The sequence below is a fragment of the Microcebus murinus genome, chromosome 5 (assembly GCF_040939455.1).
Source record: "Microcebus murinus isolate Inina chromosome 5, M.murinus_Inina_mat1.0, whole genome shotgun sequence".
Lineage (NCBI taxonomy): Eukaryota > Metazoa > Chordata > Mammalia > Primates > Cheirogaleidae > Microcebus > Microcebus murinus.
This window is the reverse complement of record NC_134108.1, coordinates 89,454,149-89,475,844: the sequence shown is the minus strand read 5'-3', so window position 1 is coordinate 89,475,844 and position 21,696 is coordinate 89,454,149. Positions and strand designations below refer to the sequence as shown.

The window sequence follows — 21,696 nt, the reverse complement described above, 5'->3', positions numbered from 1 at the left end:
GGAGCTCGGGGTTTGCTTAAAGAGTAAAATTGTCACATGCTCTTGGAGGCCAGTATTGTGGTTTCTTTAGCAAAAACTTAATAGCCTTCTAAACTACTTATTTATATTTGATTCCATTGCAAATCACTACAGCCAGAGATCTTCTTTGGTCATAGATCATAAGCTTGAAACCTCTCCTCTTTTATTATGTCATCTGTGCTCTGCTTCTTTTCTTTTCAATTTATGACAGTTGCCTAAACGCCATATGAAACAAAAAAGCGTCATGTTAATGCCCTGAATCTGAAGCTTACCACTGGGCTGGAGCCCATTGTCTTGTAGAGAACACTTAAAAAGAAGCTCTAGAGAAAGCCTTGAGGATACAGTCTTGCCTTCTAGGCTATTTGGATATAGAAATAATGGGCTTTTTCAAACCTTGAAGATTTAGCATCACTGGACTTCTCAGTTAATTTAGATTGCATTTGGCACACAGAGAGAGCCTTCTGTGTCTGCTTGCAAACTGGCTAGCACTGACAAGGACATGATACACATCAACATTCTTTTTCCAGGCTCAATAGGCATGTGGTCTGCCCTCAAAAGTTTTCCAGGGGACATTTTTACCGAATATGTCACCAAGTCTAACAAGAGTCAATGGCTGGCTGGGCACGGTGGCTCACACCTGTAATCCTAGCACTATGGGAGGCTGAGGCGGGCGGATTGCTCGAGGTCAGGAGTTCGAAACCAGCGTGAGCAAGAGCGAGACCTCGTCTCTACTATAAATAGAAAGAAATTAATTGGCCAACTAATATATATAGAAAAAATTAGCCAGGCATGGTGACACATGCCTGTAGTCCCAGCTACTCAGGAGGCTAAGGCAGAAGGATTGCTTGATCCCGGAAGTTTAAGGTTGCTGTGAGCTAGGCTGACGCCACTGCACTCACTCTAGCCTGGGCAACAAAGCGGGACTCTGTCTCAAAAAAAAAAAAAAAAAAAAAGAGTCAGTGGCTTTCCAGTATGCTATACTGTACCTGTGTACTTTTTGCCTAATACCTGACCTCTAAGTAATTCAAATATATTTCAGGTTTTAGGTATTCCTATTTCTAGGCACCAAATTCTGGATTAGTTATGATACATATTGCAAACTCTGTAACAGAGACCCAAATAACATAACAGTGGCTTATATAGGATGGAAGTTTATTTTCTTCTTATGTAATAGTAAGAGCAGTCTATGGTTGCTAGGCTAGCTCCGTAGTTTAAAAAAAAATTCAAATGTTGAGGATGCCTCTTACCTTGTTCATCTATACTCTTCAACACACAACCTCTACCTCCGGTCTCCCATCATGCCAACAGAAAGAGGAGAATACAGGCAGGGGAAGGCATGCCTATTTCTTTAAGCTTCTGAACCAGTAGTGTTATACATCGCTTCCTCTCAGATCCTATTGATGGGGACTTAGTCACATAGCCACACTGGAAAGGAAGTCTTTAGGTAACAGCTATGGGCCCAGCTAAAAATCTGTTACTGTACTATAGAAGAATGGAGTAACAGATACCTGGAGATAGCTAGTAGTCTCTGCCATTGTCCATTTTTTTCTATTGGGTTCTCGTCTTTTCTGTTGGGCTTTTTTTGGTTGTTGTTTGGGTTGTTTGTTTGTTTGTTTATTTGTTTTGGAGACAGGGACTCACTCTGTTGCCAAGGCTGGGGTACAGTGGTGTTATCATAGCTCATTGCAAGCTTGATCTCTTGGGCTCAAGTGATCCTCCTGCCTCAGCCTCCTGAATAGCTAAGACTACAGGCATGCGCCACCAGCGTTGGCTAATTCTTTTTTATTTTCTTTTTTGATTATTTATTTATTTTTTTTTTATTTTAGCATATTATGGGGGTACAAGTGTCAAGGTTACTATATTTTCTGTAGAAACAGCTTCTCGCTATGCTGGTCTGGAATGGAACTCCTGGCCTCAAGCAATCCTCCCACCTCAGCCTCCCAAATTGCTGGGATGACGGGTGTTAGCCACTGCACCTGACCTGTTGGATTTTTAAATTTATTTTGGTGGCCTCCCTGTTCTCTTCTATTCTTATTCATTTGCACAAATACCTTATCTATTGTAGAAATTAGTCTCTTATGATTTGAGATATTACAGATATATTCTCCCAATCTAATATTTATCTGTTAACTTTATTTCCTTCCTTTGATCCTTACAAATGAATTAGCTTTCTTCTGATTTCCTTTCATTCTTTTAGTAACTTGTTAAAACTTGCTAGCAAGAACTAAACCATAAATTATAATTTTTTCCAATTGCTACTCATAGAATTATGGTCTCAGAAGGCATTCTTCAGTTTTTAAAATTTTCTTTCTTTCGGCCAGGCGCGGTGGCTCACGCCTGTAATCCTAGCACTCCGGGAGGCTGAGGCGGGCGGATTGCTTGAAGTCAGGAGTTCGAAACCAGCCTGAGCAAGAGCAAGGCCCCGTCTCTACTATAAATAGAAAGAAATTAATTGGCCAACTAATATATATAGAAAAAATTAGCCAGGTATGGTGGTGCATGCCTGTAGTCCCAGCTACTCAGGAGGCTGAGGCAGGAGGACTGCTTGAGCCCAGGAGTTTGAGGTTGCTGTGAGCTAGGCTGACGCCACGGCACTCACTCTAGCCTGGGCAACAAAGTGAGACCCTGTCTCAAAAAAAAAAAAAATTTTTCTTTCTTTCTATTTAATAAATACATTATTTTTTCTTTAGAATTTATATATCTAATGTATTAGCTATTTGCCCACATATGATATTAGTAATTTTCATTACTATTATTAACATATGTGTTACATATATATATAAAAACACATATATAACAATGAAATATATACATATTATATATTTGCATATTTATAACATAAAGGTTGAATTTGCACAATACAAATTATATAAAAATGTAATTGTACTTTCTATAGCTGACCTCATCTGGGTTTTGGTTCTCTATTCTTGCTTGATAAGACAGAAAAAAAAAAGCTTAAACTTGTTCATTCACAATGAATTACAGTTTTCTAATTTAAAATAGAACCTTTGAGCTAATATTATTATTATTTCAATCTCTTCAGGATTTAAGCCTTAATCAGTTCTAGATTCTTACCTTCTTCCACTTTCTACTTTTTTTCCTGGGAAGTGATCCAAGTTTTGAGGAGTCTTACATACCAGGTCAGCATCTGGGGAGTGATATCTGGTCCCCTGCTGAGGTTGTGCGTTTCCTGCCTGGTCACTGATATCTATTAGTGCTACTGTTGAGCCAATCCTTCCAGGTCCTTTGAGGATTCTATTGGCACCTGCTGCTGCAGTTTGCCATCCTGTCATCCACTGCCATGTTCTATTAGGTCCTGGCATTCTCTGGTCCCTCTGTTTACATACTAAGGCTGTTTCCATTTTATCTGTTCCCCCGGCACTTACCTGTCTTCTGGCTGGGGCAGAAGGGACCATTGGGATTCTCTAGCTGCTTTGCATAACCCCTGGGGAGTCTGGATGCTGTTTCTGGTCTGTCTGTCTGGACACCGAACCGGCCATTTCTTTTGTTTGTTTGTTTTTTGAAGTAGGAGTCTCACCATGTTGCCTAGGCTGGACTCAAACTCCTGGGTTCAAGCGATCCTCTCACCTCAGCCTCCCTAGTAACTGGGACTACAGGTGCATGTCCAGCTCAATTTGGCCATTTCTGATCTATGGCCGGGAGAAACATCATGTTGCCCTCACATTATGCTGGACATGGGGTCTCTTTAGGGAGCTTAGAATGCACTAAGCAAAGAGCCAGCCCTGCTGCTCTGGGATTGTCCCCCATCTATCTGAATGTTCCTATCACATACCTCCACCCCTGCAATCCATCTCCCTTCCCCACAAAGGGCAGGGGCAGGAAGAGCAGACATTTAAATCTGATTTCTTGCCATCTGGTTCTTTATTCCCCAGGCTCCACCTCTGAGCACCAGAATGTCTTGTCTTTTCCTGTGCAGCGGTAGCTTTCTTCATGTCATAGCTTATCTCTTCTACTCTCTGGTTTATTTTTTTAAACTTTAAGCTTCAGACTTCTGGGCTTGGAGCCTTATAAATTTCACTCTGTACTCCAATTTTCCAGGTTTGAATTTATATATATTTAAAGACCAGCTTGGTAGTTTGAGAACATTCTTTTCCATCTCAACGCGGCTTGGGTTTTATGACTTAAAAGCTTGAATTTTCAAAGTATTGTCTCGCTATTGACCTTAAAAACTATTTTTTAAAACTAAAAGGTAAACATGAACGCTTTTTTCGAGGTGAGTTGCTCTCCCCTTTCTCTGATGGAATAAACCCTCAACTGGGCCTCCTACTACAGTTTCAACAGAGAGGCTATGAATGGGGAGTAGGGAGAGAAATGGAGAAAGGAGATGGATTATAAAGGAAAATATATTGTATCCCAACACAATAATAATTATAATTAAATATCCACTATGTGCAATGCAATATAATAGATGCTCTCTCTCTATTGTCTCATATCAAGTTTTTTTATTAAAAAATATAATGAGGCCGGGCGCTGTGGCTCACGCCTGTAATCCTAGCTCTTGGGAGGCTGAGGCGGGCGGATTGCTCGAGGTCAGGAGTTCAAAACCAGCCTGAGCAAGAGCGAGACCCCGTCTCTACTATAAACAGAAAGAAATTAATTGGCCAACTGATATATATATATAAAAAAAAAAATTAGCCGGGCATAGTGGCACATGCCTGTAGTCCCAGCTACCCGGGAGGCTGAGGCAGAAGGATCACTCGAGCCCAGGAGTTTGAGGTTGCTGTGAGCTAGGCTGACGCCATGGCACTCACTCTAGCCTGGGCAACAAAGTGAGACTCTGTCTCAAAAAAAAAAAAAAAAAAAAAATATAATGAACTCCAATAGGCTGATGCTCATTCCAAAATTTATATTGTATTTACTGTGACTTATACCTACCTATGAACTCCTCCCCTTCCCCATCCTCTGCCTGCCTCACTCTAAAGGTAATCATATTCAATTTGTGTGTAATTTACTTGTTTTTTAAATTTTATTAAAATATCTATATATACACAACTAACTATATCTTTCTAAATAAATATATATTGATATATTGTATATTATAGAACATATTTTATATGTAAAATATATGTATCTAAATAATATATCATTAGTTTTATTCTTAAACTTTACAAAATGTATACTGTATTATATGTTTACTTCTGGAACTTGCTTTTTTCACTCAACATTTTACTAAAATTAATTCATTATGGCTATAATTTATTCTCTATTAGTGCTGTGTAAAGAACTCATTGAATGACTCTAACATAATTCATTTACCCATTGTCCTGTCAGTGAGCATTTGGGTTGTTTTCAGGTTTTTGCCATTATGAACCATGTTGCTATTGAAAGTTTTGGACATATTTCCTTCCATACTAAAAGTTTTTCTTATGTATAGACCTAGGAATCAATTAAAAGATCAGAGAGTAGGTGATATTATCTTTATAAGATAATATCAAAATGTTTTCCAAAGTAGTTATGTCAAATTACATTCCCACCAGCAATATACGAGAAATTCTATTGATCAACATCCACTCCATTCCTAGTTTTGTCAAACTCCTTAATTTTTTGCCCAAAGTGATATCTCACTGTGATCTCAATTTTCTTTTCCCTGATTACTAATGAGATTGAACATCTCCTTGTATACTTATTAACCATATGTGTTTTCCATTCTGTAAAATTCTTGTTCATGTCATTTGGCCGTTTTTCTATTGAGTTGCTAGTTTATTTTTCCTTATTGATTTGTCTGTTAACAGTATTGCAAATATCTTCCACCCCTTGTGATGTGTCTTTTCACTTTCTTTAATGTGCCTTAAAGAACAAAGATTCTTAATTTTAATTTAGTTAAATTTGTTAATCTTTTCTATTATGACCAGTCATTTTATGTCTAAGAAACTCTTTCCTGCTTCAAGTTCAACATATATATATATACACTTATAATTTCTTGCAAAACTTAAAGTTTTGCTTTTGATGTTTAAATTCTTAATCCCTCTGAAAGGGTGTGTGTTTATAAGGGATCTATTTTCTTTAATTTTTTCCCCAAATGGTTAATTTCTCCAGCTTCATTTGTTAAACAAATCTTATTTCCCTTGTGAGCCGCTTTGTCTCTTCTGTCATCTGTCAAAGTTTCTTATGTGACTGCAGCTATTTTTTTTTTTTTTTTTGAGACAGAGTCTCACTTTGTTGCCCAGGCTAGAGTGAGTGCCGTGGCGTCAGCCTGGCTCACAGCAACCTCAATCTCCGGGGCTCAGCGATCCTACTGCCTCAGCCTCCCGAGTAGCTGGGACTACAGGCATGCGCCACCATGCCCGGCTAATTTTTTGTATATATATTTTTAGTTGGTCAATTAATTTATTTCTATTTTTGGTAGAGACGGGGTCTCGCTCAGGCTGGTTTCGAACTCCTGACCTTGAGCAATCCGCCCGCCTCGGCCTCCCAAAGTGCTAGGATTACAGGCGTGAGCCACCCCACCGCACCCGGCCTACTGCAGCTATTTTGGGCCTCTCTGTTCTGTTTCTTGGTCATGTTGTCTATCCCTGTACCAACACCATACTGTTTTAATTGCTCTAGATTTTTAATAAGCCTTTGTATTTGTGAAAAAAGATCTTGTTTTTTATGCTTCTCCAGGATTGATTTGATATTATTGGCCTTTTGTTCTTCCAAATAAATTTTAGAACCAACTTATTAAGTTACCAGAAAATCTTTGTGGATTTTTATTGGAATTGTATTAATGCTATGGCTCAATTTTTGAATAGTTAATTTTTTTAAACTAAGGCTTCTTATCCCTGAACATGATGTCTTCTTGCATTAACTTAGACACATCTTTGGTGTCTTTCAGTCAAGTTTTTTTAGTTTTTTCATACAGAGCTTGCACATCTTTTGTTATGTGTTAATGGCATCTGTTCTTGGGGTTTAAACATAAATACAGAATATTTAGGCTCTTGAGATTAGAAACTGTCGAGAGAAGCTATAAAAATTTACTTTCTGGAGTTTTTCATTTTAAGAAGTGTAATATATATACAGAAGAGTGCACATATCAAAATGTACAGCTTGATGAAATATCATAAACTAAACATGCCCATATAAAAAAAATAGAACATCACAGCACCCTAGAAGATTCCATCACTCACTCCCCTTGTCAGCTACTACCTTACAACTCCCACCCCCACAGATAACTACTGTCCTGACTTTTAATAAATGGTGTCCTTTTGAATACTAGTTTGTAGCTGGTATTTAGTAGCAATAACTTTTTTATAACCTTCCATCTTGATAAGTTTTCCTGTTTTTTAAAATAATTTTGTCTGTGTGTATTCACAGATGAAAGTGAAGGATTCTGCTAAAAGATCAGGCTGCATATCAGAGCAGCCCAGATTTGAATGATGGTCTTATTGCTTCTACTGTTATACTAATTTTCTACTTTGTATTTTTTCACTGAAATCAAGCAGAAAGTCAGAGAATCCTGATTTCTGCTTTGCAAGAGGCACATGTGCATGAAATTTTGTTCTTCCCTACCCTGAGTTCCACTGGAGAACACTAGATCAGTAGCAGGAAGTGCCTGTGAGAACAAGAGTTTGCAGGTCTGACTAAGTCTCTTCAACATACAGAACATGGCATAAGCCATTAAAGATGCTATGAAGCTTTTTTTTTTATTGTGCCTGCCTTATATTTTAGAGAGACCCGTATTCAGGAAATGCCTTTCTGCCCGGTGAGATCTCCAGTGAGGATGAAGAGCCTTTAGCAGAATTGTCGAAGGAGGAATTGTGCGCCAAAATAAAAAGCCTCAAAGAAAAACTAACAAACACCCGAAAAGAAAACAGCCGACTTCGACAGTCTTTGGTCATGCTTCAAGGTAAACTTTGAGAAAATTGACATTTTAGATGAATGGGAAGGTACGTGACCAGCGAAAAGCATTGCAAATCAGCTCTCAATGAAACAAAATCAATATCCCAAGAGAGCTCAAAAATCACATGATTTTTAGAAAAATCATATGATTATATAATTTAAATATAGAAGCACTCTATTGGAGCATCTAGTTTACTGCTCAAAAATTTTTAGATTCTCCTACAGAATACCAGCTATTGCATTCATTTAATAATGTTCAACAGATATTTATTGAGCATTTAATACAGGCCACTCACAGGCCCTAGAGAGAAAAGATTAGCAAAACAGAGCAAGTGTGTCCAGGCATTCATTATGTATTGAATCTCACTCCTCTCTGCTAGAGAAAGCGCTAGAAAAGGGGACTCGTTCAGATCCATTATGAAGCCACTGGAATCAATGATTCCGTATATTACATTTTAGCTTTTGCATTGGGAGGTGTGATTTGGGAAAATAATTGCATTCCATTGGAAACATAGAAATAAGAAAAATCAGCACAAGCAAATTCAGAACCACTTGGCTTAATGCCTTTTTGTAGAATCGTATGTTGTGTTTAAGTATTTATTTTTCAAAAATTATGCTTTCTGTTTGTGGTTAAGCACCATGCATTATTTTGTACAGCTGAGTATTTGATAATTATGTCCTGTGTTGAGCAGCACTCTGTTGTAAAACAGCAAATACACAGAACATTTTGCAAATAGATCCCTCTGGCTGCTGTGTACAGAATGGGTGCAAGTGATACAAGAAAGACAGTGAAGAACCATCAGAGAGGTAGTGCAGTCATCCAGAACAGCATGGTAGCAACCTACACTGAAATGATAGCTATAAAGATAACACAGTTTCATGGTATTTTTGGAGACAGAACAATGACACGAGGCAGATAGAACATGGTCATGCATGAGGTTGACAAAGCAATAATGGGTCACTGGATTTCCCAAGAATATTTATTAAATTAAAGGTTTCATGGTTTTAAGTAGAAATAGCTACATGTAAGTGGAAAGATGTTTATTCCATTGTTGTTACCTCTTTATTTCCTCACTTTAAAATATTACATATTAAAAACTGATGTTTTCTCCTGGTGAGGTTTTTATGATTTCCAAAGAACAGATAATTCCTATTTTTATATAACCTGTTCCAGAACGTAGAGTAAGATGAAAAACTAGTTTATAAAGTTAGCGTAAATTGCTGGTTCAAAGTATAGATCTTGGAGTTATTAATATAAACATTTTTTGCATCTCAACTCTGTTTACAAGCTTTACAACTTTGGCCATGTCATTTTGCTGTACCCTCACCCTGGCTGCAATTTCCTCATCCAAAAGGTGAGGGCAATATATCATTTCCTTGTTGCTACAACGATTAAATGGAATAATTAGAAGAAATGCTTTCCAGTGCCTGGCATAAGAGTAATGGCAGTTATTAGTGTTATCATCTCTGTTTTTATAACACTAGAGCCTGACACATAACCTCCCACACACACACAAATTGTAGACCAATTTTTATTATAAATAAGGTGAGAAAATTCTAAATAAAGAGTATCAAATCACATTCTATTGCATATGAAAAGAATCACTTACTATGACCAGTTTCTTCTCTCTCCCACACTCCTGGAGTGCCGTTTCATTTGCTTCTCTCTCTGCCAACTCCTAACACCTCCTCCCTTATCTTCACTCTCAGTGGATGACTTTGCTTTCTACTCCATTGAGAAACTGAAGGATATGAAGTCACTGCCATTTTCCTGCTCCTTGCTTGTATGCTCCACTTCCTCTCCTGTTATTCATGAATGACCCAATCTTCTGGGTAGTCAAAGACAATCTCTCTACCAGTGTGCCAGATCCCATCTCCTTTAGCCTAATCAAAAACATTGTTCCAGAGATTCTACCCCTGTCTCCTGCAAGATCAAATTTTCCTTTTCTGATGAATCATTCCTATTAGTCTCAGACATACTGTTATTTTTCCATTAAAAAAAAAAAAGACCCTCTTTCAGGCCATTTGCTTCTCCACCTTCTGCCCTATTACTCTCCCTTTATAGAAAAACTCCTTAAAAGACTTGACTGTACATACTCCCTTTCATTTCTCCCCCATTATTCTCTCTAGATCCTACTCCAATCAGGTCCTTTCAATTCCATTATAATCTCTCTTCTCATGATCATCAGTAATCTCCATGCATTCGCTTGCTAGGGCTGCAGTGACAAAGTATCACAAACTGGGTGGCTTCAATAACAGAAAGTTGTTGTCTCACTTTTCTGGAGACTGGAATTCCAAAATCAAGGTGTCAGCAGGGCCATGCTCCCGGTCAAAGTGCTAAGGAAGGATGGTTCAGGCCTCTCCTAGCTTATGGTTTTCCTTGGATAAGGCAGCATAATTCCAGTCTTCATGTGGTGTTCTCCCTGTGTGCTTGTCTCTCTCTGTGTCTAAACTTCTCCATTTTTGTAAGGACATCAGTCATATTATATTAGGGCTCACCCTGATGACTTCATTTCAGCTCGATTATATCTGTAAAAACCGTATCTCCAAATAAGGTCACATTCTGAGGTGCTAGGGGTTAAGACTCCAACATATCTTTTTTGGAGGGGACACAGTTCAGTGTATAACATTCCATGCTGCTAACCTCAATGGTCATTTCTCAGTTGTCATCTTAAGTGCCTGCTACCAACATTTTGATACATTTGAGCAACTCTTTCCTTGAAAAAGTTTCTTCACGTGGCTTCCAGACACCACATTCTCCAGTTTTTCTCCTGCATGGCTGGTCTTTTCTTTCATCTCAGTTCACTTAGCTGATTTATCATCCCATCCTCTAAATATTTGATGATGCCCCTGGCTCAGTTCTTGGACTTCTTTCCTTTCTATGTGCATTGGCTCTATCCAATCATATGCTGTTAAGGCCCATCAATGAGCTATGATTCTCAGATTTCTTTCTTACCTGGACCTCTCCAACTTATTGTCCAACTGGGTTCTTGTCATGACTGATAGGCATCCCAGACTAACATGTTCCAAACCACACTTCTGAACTCCCTCGATCTGTTGCTTTTCTTCTTCCTTATCTTGGCTAATGCTAACTTCATTGTTCAAGTTCCTAAGGCCAAAAACTATGATGTTATCTTCTATTTCTATGTTTCTTTTACACTCCACACTCAGTCCATTAGCAAATCCTACTGGCTTTACCTTCAAAGTATTTCTGGAACTCAATCCCTCTCACCACCTCTACAACTGCCACTCTGTTCCAAGCCGCCATTATCTCTTGCCTAGATAACTATGGCGACATTCTAACTGGTGTCCCTACTTCTGCTCTTGCTCCTGTGCAGTCGGTTCTCAACACAGCAGTAAGAATGATCCTGTTAAATATAAGTCGGTTCATGTCCTCCTCTGCTCAAAACCTGCCAGTGGATTTCCACTTCACTCAGGGTAAAAACTAAAGTCCTTTTTATGATCTTTGAATCCTTACATAATCTGGCCACTTCTCCTTCACTTACCTCTCTGGCCTTGTTTTCTACTCCTCTTCCTCTCGTTCTCTGAGATCCAGACACACTGGGCCACTTGCTTTCCCTCAGAAGACATCGGGTGTGATCTTAACTTCACTGTCTTCATACTTGCCATTCCCTCTGCCTAGAGTGTTCTTCTTTTAGTTGTCCATATGGCTTGAACCCTCACTTCTGTTCAAGTCTTCACTCCAAATTCATCTTTTCCCAGATCCACCTCTCATCTAAAATTTCAACCCCTCTCCTCCCAACATTTTTATTCTCCTCCCCAATGCTTTGTTTTCTTTTTGTTGTTTACAACTCTATATAATCTGTTACATGTTTACTATCTTCTGCCTCCCCATCCCCCCACTCCATAGACACTCACTAGAATGTAACCCTAGGAACCAAGTAGAAAAGTTGGCTATTGGCTGGACTTCAGGCAATAGGAAAAGTCAGGAACATGTTACTGCCACCGTAGTGTTCATTCTTGCATTTAGTAAATATTTATAATTAAAATTATTACTATAATTTATAGAAAATATTTATAAGTTCCTACTATATGACAGGCACTGTTCTAAGTGCCTAGAAAAAAAATCAATGGACAAAACAGACAAAGATGCCTGCTTCCATGGAGCTTAAATTCTAGTGTGTGGAGCAGGTGGAGATGGTTAAAAACCACAAAAAATAATTAAGAAAATTATAGAATTTGTTAGATGGTGATAAGAGCTATGGAAAAAATAGGGGCCATATAAAAGGATTGGGATTTGAGGGAGAGGGGATCATTTTTAATTTTAAATAGCATGGCCATAGTTGTGAAACTATAGTTGAAAACTACACAGGTACTGGGAAGTTGAAATTTCATATGTAATCTTAATAAGAAAGAGGCCTGAGAGAAGACTGTATGTTGGTTATTTATCTTGTTTGCAACAGTGTTCGTAATAACTCTTTGAACTAAGAATCAGGGCTGCCTGGCAGGGTGGCTCACGCCTGTAATCCTAACACTGTGGGAGGCCGATGCGGGGCAGATCCTTTGAGCTCAGGAGTTGGAGACCAGCCTGAGCAAGAGCGAGACCCTGTCTCTACTAAGAAAAAATAGAAAGGAATTAGCTGGACAACTAAAAATCTATCTATCTATCTATCTATCTATCTATCTATCTATCTATCTATGTAAATTAATTAGCTGGGCATGGCGGTGCATGCCTATAGTCCCAGCTACTCGGGAGGCTTGAGCCCAGGAGTTTGAGGTTGCTGTGAGCTAGGCTGATGCCACGGAACTCTAGCCCGGGCAACAAAGTGAGTCTCTTTCTCAAAAAAAATAAATAAATAAATAAAATGGCAGAATATATAAACACCATTCTAGACATTCAGAACAGCAGATGTGTGTGTGCTGGGTGTGTGTGTTAAGCATTTGAAACATATCTTGAGGGCTACAACTGACTATCACAATAAGACGTAAAAGGAAATAGGTAATTATCTCTTGTACAGAGGTATTAACATATCATTATTTATAGAGAATGAATGTTTAGGAAAAACAAACCATCAGCCAAAAACTTGACTCCTGTAACTAATAAGATTTCAGTAAAGATCCAAAAATCAGTATGTTTTTAGATTTCTATTTCTCATAATAAACAAAAATCAAATAAAAATGGGTTAAAGACTTAAATATAAGACCTGAAACTATAAAAACAACTAGAAGAAAACATAGAGGAAATGCTTCATGACATTGGTCTTGGCAAGGATTTTTTGAATAAGACCTCAAAAGTATAGGCAAGAAAACCAAAAACTGACAAATAGGATTGCATCAAGCTAAAAAGCTGCACAGCAAAGAAAGCAATCAACAAAGTAAAGGGACAACCTACAGGATAGGAGAAAATCTTCGTAAACTATGCATATGACAAGGGGTTAATATTCAGAATATATAAGGAACTCAAACAACTCCATAGCAAATAATAATAATAATCTGACTGAAAAATAGGCAAAATATCTGAATAGACATTTCTCAAAAGAAGACACAGAAATGGCTAACAGGTATATGAAAAATGCTCAACATCACTAATCATCAGAGAAGTGCAAATCAAAACCACAATGAGATATTTCCGCACCCCAGTTAGGAAGGCTATTATCAAAAAGGCAAAGAATAACAAATGCTGGTGAGGATGTGGAGAAAGGGGAACTCTTATACACTGTGGGTGGGAATATAAATTAGTACAACCATTATGGACAACAGTATAGAGGTTCCTTAAAAAAAATTAAAAAATAGAACTACCATATGATCCAGCAATATCACTACTGGGTATATATCCAAAAGAAATGAAATCAGTATGTGGAAGAGATATCTGCACTCTTGTGTTTATTGCAGGACTATTTACAGTAGCCAAGATGTGGAATCAACCTAAGTGTCCATCAGCGGATGAATGGATAAAGAAAACGTGATATATATACACAATGGAATACTATTTTACCACAAAAAAGGATAAATCCTCTCATTTTGACAATATGGATGAACCCAGAGGACATTATGTTAAGTGAAATAAGCCAGGCACAGAAAGACAAATACTGAATGATCTCACTCATATGTGGAATCTAAAAAGTTGATCTCCTAAAATTAGAGAACAGAATGGTGGTTACCAGAGGCTGGGGAGAGTTAGGGGGAGAAGAAGACAGGGAGAGGCTGGTCAACAGATACAAATTTATAGATAGATAGAAGGAATAAGTTCTGGTGTTCTATTGCAGAGTAGGGGGACTGTAGTCAACAATAACGTATTGTATACTTCAAAATAGCTAGAAGAGAGAATTTTGAATGTTCTCTCTCACCACAAAGACATGACAAGTGTTTGAGGCAATTAATATACTAATTACCCTGATTTGATCAATTCACAATGTAATACATATTGAAACATAACTCTGTACCTCATAAATTTGTATCATTATTATGAGTCAATTATTTAATAAAAACAAAATAAAACTTATTGAAAAATAGGCTGAACTGACCAAAAAAAAAAAAAAAAATTCAGTAAGTTTTGCCCAGATTCATTTATCTACGTGAGAAAGCTTAAGTTAAATATGTGTGAATCTCCCTCCTCTCTTGAAACCCAACAAAAATAAAGTTAAAATGCATAAAATCACAAGAACCAGGAAAACTCAAGAAAAGACTACAACAGATAAAAGATACCAATAAAATTTTAGAAACTGAAAAGCAGATGGATGAGTCGTGACTGACTCTTAATCTGAAAAAGCTGAACGTTCATTGTCTGTGATGTGGGTGGGCAGAGGACAGAGGTAGAGAAATTAAAAACAAATAAGCCAAATCACACCAAAAGCAAAAAGCTTCAGGTATTGTACCTGTCAAAAGGATTATGGTAGTGCTGGTAGTGTGAAAACTGAAGGAGTCATTGAAAGACCTACATAAAGATCCTTTTGGCCGGGCGCGGTGGCTCACGCCTGTAATCCTAGCTCTCTGGGAGGCCGAGGCGGGCGGATTGCTCGAGGTCGGGAGTTCGAAACCAGCCTGAGCAAGAGCGAGACCCCGTCTCTACTATAAATAGAAAGAAACTAATTGGCCAACTAATATATATAGAAAAAATTAGCCGGGCGTGGTGGCGCATGCCTGTAGTCCCAGCTACTCGGGAGGCTGAGACAGAAGGATCGCTCGAGCCCAGGAGTGTGAGGTTGCTGTGAGCTAGGCTGACGCCACGGCACTCACTCTAGCCTGGACAACAAAGCAAGACTCTGTCTCAAAAAAAAAAAAAAAAAGATCCTTTTGAACCACAAATTCACGAACATTCTTCCAATGTAGCCTGCAGCTAGCTGTTAGCCCTTAACCACAGTTGAAGCCAGAGGTTTTCTCTCAGAAGAGGTTGAACCAAAGCTATGAATTCAGGTATACTGGGCACAGCTGCGGGAAGGGGTGTAATTATTTCAGGAAATCCTCTAATATGGAAAAGACATTATTAAAACAAACAAACAGAAAAATAAGCTCAGAGGAAACAGAGATAAGTCAGCAAGCAGTATAAAACTTCACTAGGGGAAGATATTGTATCTATGAAACAAGAAAAGGGTAATTTTAAAACAGGAGTATTCAAAGAATAAGGTGGGAAAAAACCTAGAAATTTAATAGAATGTCTGGAAGTTAAATTAAGAAAATCTTGTAGATATTAGACCAAGAAAACAAAGAAAAAGAATAGAATAGAGAGATTAGAAAAATAGAGTATTTGTTCTGGAGGTTTAACATCCAAAGACAAGGATCCTAAAAGAGAAAAGAAAGAAGAGTGAGAAGCTATTTTAAAAAAAATCAATACAGGCCGGGCGCTGTGGCTCACGCCTGTAATCCTAGCTCTTGGGAGGCCGAGGCGGGCGGATTGCTCAAGGTCAGGAGTTCAAAACCAGCCTGAGCAAGAGCGAGACCCCGTCTCTACTATAAATAGAAAGAAATTAATTGGCCAACTGATATATATATATAAAAATTAGCCGGGCATGGTGGCGCATGCCTGTAGTCCCAGCTACTCGGGAGGCTGAGGCAGAAGGATCACTCAAGCCCAGGAGATTGAGGTTGCTGTGAGCTAGGCTGACGCCACGGCACTCACTCTAGCCTGGACAACAAAGTGAGACTCTGTCTCAAAAAAAAAAAAAAAAAAAAAAAATCAATACAATAAATTTCTAGAACTAAAGGGCACAAACTTACAGATTGAAAGACACCACCAAAAATGCAAATAAATTTATTTACTGAGTGTTTAAACATTAATGAATTTAATTGTATATATTTGAGGCATACAATATGATGTTTTGAAATATATATAGATATTTAAATGGTTACTATAGTCAAACAAATTGACATGTCCACCATCTCACATAGTTATGCTTTTTTTCCCTCTTTTTTGTGACAAGAGCTTAGAATGAAAGCAATCAGTTGAGACTGAAAAACAATATAATCACCTCACTTTCAGATAAATATTCCTTTATTTTCCCATAGTAAATTATACCTTTGATTATAGTGATTAGAAATTATGAATATTAGTGATTATTAAATATAATCAATCAGGCTTTATTTCTAAATTTATCAAGTCTACCCTCAATAAAATTTTCATAAATTTTTTTAAAGATACTACCAAAAGTCCAGCATAATAAATAAAAAACAATTTCAGAACACCAGAAGAAGCAAAGGGAAGACCCAAAAGCTTTCAGAGAAAGCAAGCATGTCACATGCTAAGGATTAGGACTCAGGATGGTATTGGACTTTTCATCAAAAATATTGCAAGTTCTAAACATAATTAGTAAATGCCTTTAAAATTCTGAAAGCAAATGATTTAAACCTAGAATTTTATGCCCAACGAAGTTATCAACCAAGTGTAGAGGTAGAATAATAGTACTTTCACATTTAGAAAGACTCAAAAATGTTCTTTCCATGCTTTCTTTTTCAGAAGCTAATGGAGGATGTGCTCCTCCAAAATGAGAGAGTATATCTTGAAAGAGAAAGACATGGTACCCAGAAAACAAGTGGTCCATTTCAGGAGAGAGACATGGGGCACCCATGGAATGATAGTGAAGGGAAGCCCCAGGATGACGTGTGTGCAGTGGCCTGGAAGTAGCTATTCCAGGTATGGAGGGATACGGGAGAGAGATGTCCAAGAAAAATATGAAATTGGTAGATGATATGATGTATCCAAACATACTGAAAAGAGATTTTATACCTCTGGTAAAGGAAGTTGAGAGATGCGTTACTAAAAGAAACAGCAAAACTAAACAAACTAACTAACTAACTGAAAAATGAGACAATTTTTAACTCCAAGAAAAAAAAAATCATGCTTTAAAGGAAAGGAATTGTAAATAATAATTACACCACTACATTAATGTAAGCACAATATTTATTGAACTAGCAATCCTGTTACAATACACTGGGATGATAGAAAAGGAGAAAAGTGGGTGCATGTTTACCTGTGAGGATTCTGTGTGTGTGTGTGTGTGTGTGTGTGTGTGTGTGTGTGTGTGTGTGTGATTGGGGGAGGAGTTGAAAGACAGCTACAGGGCGAGGGAAGGTTAAAATTTTCCTATTGGGTACCATGATCACTGTCCTGGGGTTGGGCACACTGCAAGCCCATTATAGAAAGTATCCATGTAACAAAAACTCTTGTACCCCCTTGATATTTTGAAATAAAAATTAATTAATTAAATGGTGGCAGGAAAAAAAGAACTACATTGTTGAAAGTCAATAAATAATTACCTGAATCTGGAAAAAAATTAAGAAATAGTTGTATATGATTATTTGAGGTATAATATTATGTATAATATTATTACATACATTATTATTTAAGACTATGAAGGTAAATACCATACAAGAAACAGATAAACGAATTGGAAGTGGAGGGATCTAGGAGTGATAATCACAGATGAGTATTAGGGTAGAGGACTACTGTTTTTCATTATAGACTTATTTTATTTAAAAAAATAATAAGTTCCTGGGATGTAATAAATGCCCAATATCTAGTGGCTACCACTTTCAGAAAAATCAGTAATTTCCTTATATATCAGAAATGTCTGGTTATATTCCTAGAAGGAAAAAAAAAGAATCCATTTACATTAATTTCAAACAACTACAAAATAGCTACTAATTACCCTAACAAAAATCGTGTGCGATTTGTGAAGAAAAATACAAAACTCAACTGAGAAATATACAAACCTAAACAGAGAGACATGTCATATCCATAGATGGGAAGAGAAGATGCCAATTCATCCCAAAATAACTAATAGTTTGAATGTAATCCCAATCAAAATACCAGTTGTTGTTTTCTTTTTGTATTTTCAGCAATTCGAAAAAAATTCTGAAATTCCCTGACTTCAGCATTGTACAATTCATCCATGTAACAAAACTTGTGTACCTCCTAAACCTATTGAAATTTTTAAAAATCATTCTGAAGTTAACCTGAAAAAATAAACAGGCAAGATGAATTAAGAACATTCTGAAAAGGAATATAAGTGCAAAACCTATCCACATTAAATCATATAAAGTTCCAATAATTAAAAGCAATTTGCAAGAGTCAGCAGATCAATGGAACAGAATGCATCTCCCCAAAACAGAGGCTAATAAATGATGAAGAAACTATCCTACAGCCAGTATGGCAAAGAGGTAAAGAGTATGGAATTGGGGAGACAAACCACCTGAGTTCAAACCCTATCTCTGCCACCTACTAACTGTGTAACCTTGTGCAAGTTATATAACCAATTTGTGCCTCAGTTTTCTCATCTCTAAAATGGAAATAATAAAAGTATTCACCTGGGTGACAGGTAAAACATTCAGAACAGAGACTTGCACATAGTAAACACTAAGTATTTGCTGTTAATCATGTTTGCTATCACAAGTCAACATGGCCAGCTTCCTAAGTGTATGACCTGTCCAGTCACACAAGACCCTGCTCTTAGAAGGACCCATATACTGGTTAAGGCTCTGCTGTCACCATCTTCAAATTCTTTAGAAGTTTTGAACAAGGGTCCCTACATTTTTATTTTGTCCTGGACCCTTTTGCAAATTATGCAAATTATGTAGCAAGTCCTGCAAGTCAATCAGGAAAAGGATGAATTATTCAACAAATGGTGTTAGGAAAATTGATATTCCAAGTTAGGTTCTCATTTCACACCATGTGGCACAGTAAAAACGTAACTATACAGTTTAAATTAAAACTCCATGTTCTGAATTTGAATAGGAAGTACTGAATTGAACACATGATGAATTTCATCTTTAGAAAGTAATAATAGGCTGGGCACAGTGGCTCATGCCTGTAATCCCAGCCCTTTAGATTTCAAAGCACGGGTGGGAGGATTGCTTGAGGCCAGGAGTTTGAGAGCAGCCTGGGCAACATAGCAAGACTCCCATCTTTGCAAAAAAAAATTATTTTTAATTATTATAGCTAGTGGTGGTGGCACGTGCTTATAGTCTCAGCTACTCCAAAGGGTGAGGCAAGAGGATCAGTTGAGCTTGGGAGTTTGAGGTTACAATGAGCTAAGATCATGCCACTGCACTCCAGCCTGGGCAACAGAGAAAGACCCTGTCTCTACAAAAAAAAAAAAAAAAAGTAATAGTATATATTTCCTAATACTGCTTCCTGAATATGCCTAGAAACAAGAACTCAACAGCAAAGAGCACTCCTAGCAACTGGGTGTAGTCATGTAATATCATTTCCCATTAAAGGGAACTATGATTCTTTGGAGACATGGCTGATTCCAGATCCTGCACGGAAAATGTACAAGATAAGATTTGTCAGCAGCCTTGAGCAGGATATTTACATGAACATCTGTCATATCCGAAAACGTGGACATTAAGGAAGACTATGTGGACGTGCTAACTATAAGAGCTTCCCACTGGCCGAATGCAGCACAGTTTGAGCATCCATAAGAGCAATAACCACAATAGGTAGAAACTTATTGTATATGTTTACCTGCATGAGTTCATAATGGTATTCAAAAGAGAAAAAAAACATAATAGTCATCCAAAAAAACTAACTCATTATTTTGAAAACTGGCAAATATAGACCAAAAATCAAGCATTTATTCTGCCATTACTATATGAAATTAACTTCTGGTTAATCGAATATTTTTTTTTATTTCAGGATATTATGAGGGTACAAACATTTTGGTTACATTTTATGACTTTGCATCACCCAAGTGAGGATTAGAGGCATGCCCTTCCCTTCTACAATGCTCACCGTGTCCCTTAGTTGTGAGTTTGTCCTCCTCCACCCCCTAATCCCTGGAAAGTATCACTACCATTGAGCACCATAGTGTTGATCAGTTAGTGCGAATTTGGTGGCGAGTACATGTGGAGCTTATTCTTCTGTTCTTGTGATACCTCACTTCGAAGGATGGGCTCAAGCTCTATCCAAGAAAATATAAGGGGTGCTAGATCACCATAGTTTCTTATAATTGAGCAATGTTCCATTGTATACATATACCAAATTTTAATAATCCACTCATGAACTGATGGGCACTTGGGTTGTTTCCACATCCTTGCAATAGTGAATTGTGCTGCCATAAACATTTGGGTGCAGATGTCTTTATTATAGAATGTCTTTTGCTCTTTTGAGTACATGTCTAATAGTGCTATTGCTGGATCGAATGGTATTTCTATTACCTTTTAGAGATATAGACATATCTCTAAATATAGATACATCTCTAATATATAGATATATTTACAGATAAAGTGAGAGGATGCTTGTGATTTGCATCAAGCAATTTTAGGGGAGAAAGTAGATGAGGGTATAGATGGAACAAGATTGGCCACAGATTGAAACTGGGGGAATTTACCATTTTTGTTTGTGTTTAAAATTTTCCATGAAAAGTTGAAAAAAAATCCAGAAAAAAAAGTTTATTTGTAAAAAGATATTTGAACTATGCAAAAAATATGAGTGAATATCTGAATGATTAATGACTTTCTAAGCATAAAATAAATGGATAATATACTAAGAAAAGACTGCTACTTTCAACTAAAATAAAAACTAAAACTGTGTGTTTTTTAAATGTCATAAAATTAAAAATATACACTCTGAAGAAAAATATTTGCAACTTAAGACAAATAAATGGTTAAAATGGGTGGGCCAGGCATGGTGACTCATGCTGTAATCCTAGCACTTTGGGAAGCCAAGGCAGGAGGATCACTCAAAGCCAGGAGTTCAAGATCAGCCTGGGCAACATAAAAAAAAAAAAATTACTTGGTGGATGGTGGCTCATGCTTGTAGTTCCAGCTACATGGGAAGCTAAGGCAGGAGGATCACTTAAGCCCAAGAGTTGAAGGTTACAGTGAGCTGTGATCAGGCCACTGTACTCCAGCCTGGGTGACAGAGTAAGAATCTGTATCTACAAAAAATAAAAAAGGTTAAAATGCTTAATATATACAGGAGTCAATAACAGAGCTAACACACTCAAATAATCAATAAACAAATATTTACTTCATAATGATTAAATAGTTGCAATTTAAAATGTACTAAGATTTGAACCTATCAAAAAAGTGAAGATTGTTGTTAATGATTAACGCCTGCTATTGTGGGTTCAGTGAAATGGTGCATTTCCTACATTGCTAGTGGGAATGTAAGTTGGAAAAAATCTTTCTGGAGAGCACTTCAGCAATATGGATTGAGTCTTGAAACCATTTATAACTTGGACCCTACTATTGTGGTCTTAGGAATTTATAGCACTGATGTAATCAGAGATGTATATGGAGATGTATGTGCTGGGAGGTTCATCAAGGTTGTGTCTGAAATAAAAAATTGGAAGGAACTTAATTTCCAAAAGCAAAATAAAAAGGAGCATTTAAATAAATGAAAGAACACATTTATTTGATAGAACACATTTATTTATTTAA

The 21,696-nt window shown here is 37.3% G+C and overlaps 1 protein-coding gene across 4 annotated transcripts in view; it reads left to right on the top strand.

Annotated features, from left to right (window-relative positions):
• The window catches only part of BEND6 (BEN domain containing 6), a 60,901-nt gene that overhangs the window by 22,278 nt on the left and 16,927 nt on the right, over positions 1-21,696 (top strand). For all 4 annotated transcript variants that reach the window (XM_012751363.3, XM_012751364.3, XM_076003257.1 and 1 more), the window contains one exon: positions 7,687-7,864. In XM_012751363.3, coding sequence (XP_012606817.1) covers positions 7,687-7,864 — 178 coding nt within the window. The remainder of the gene's footprint in view (positions 1-7,686; positions 7,865-21,696) is intronic.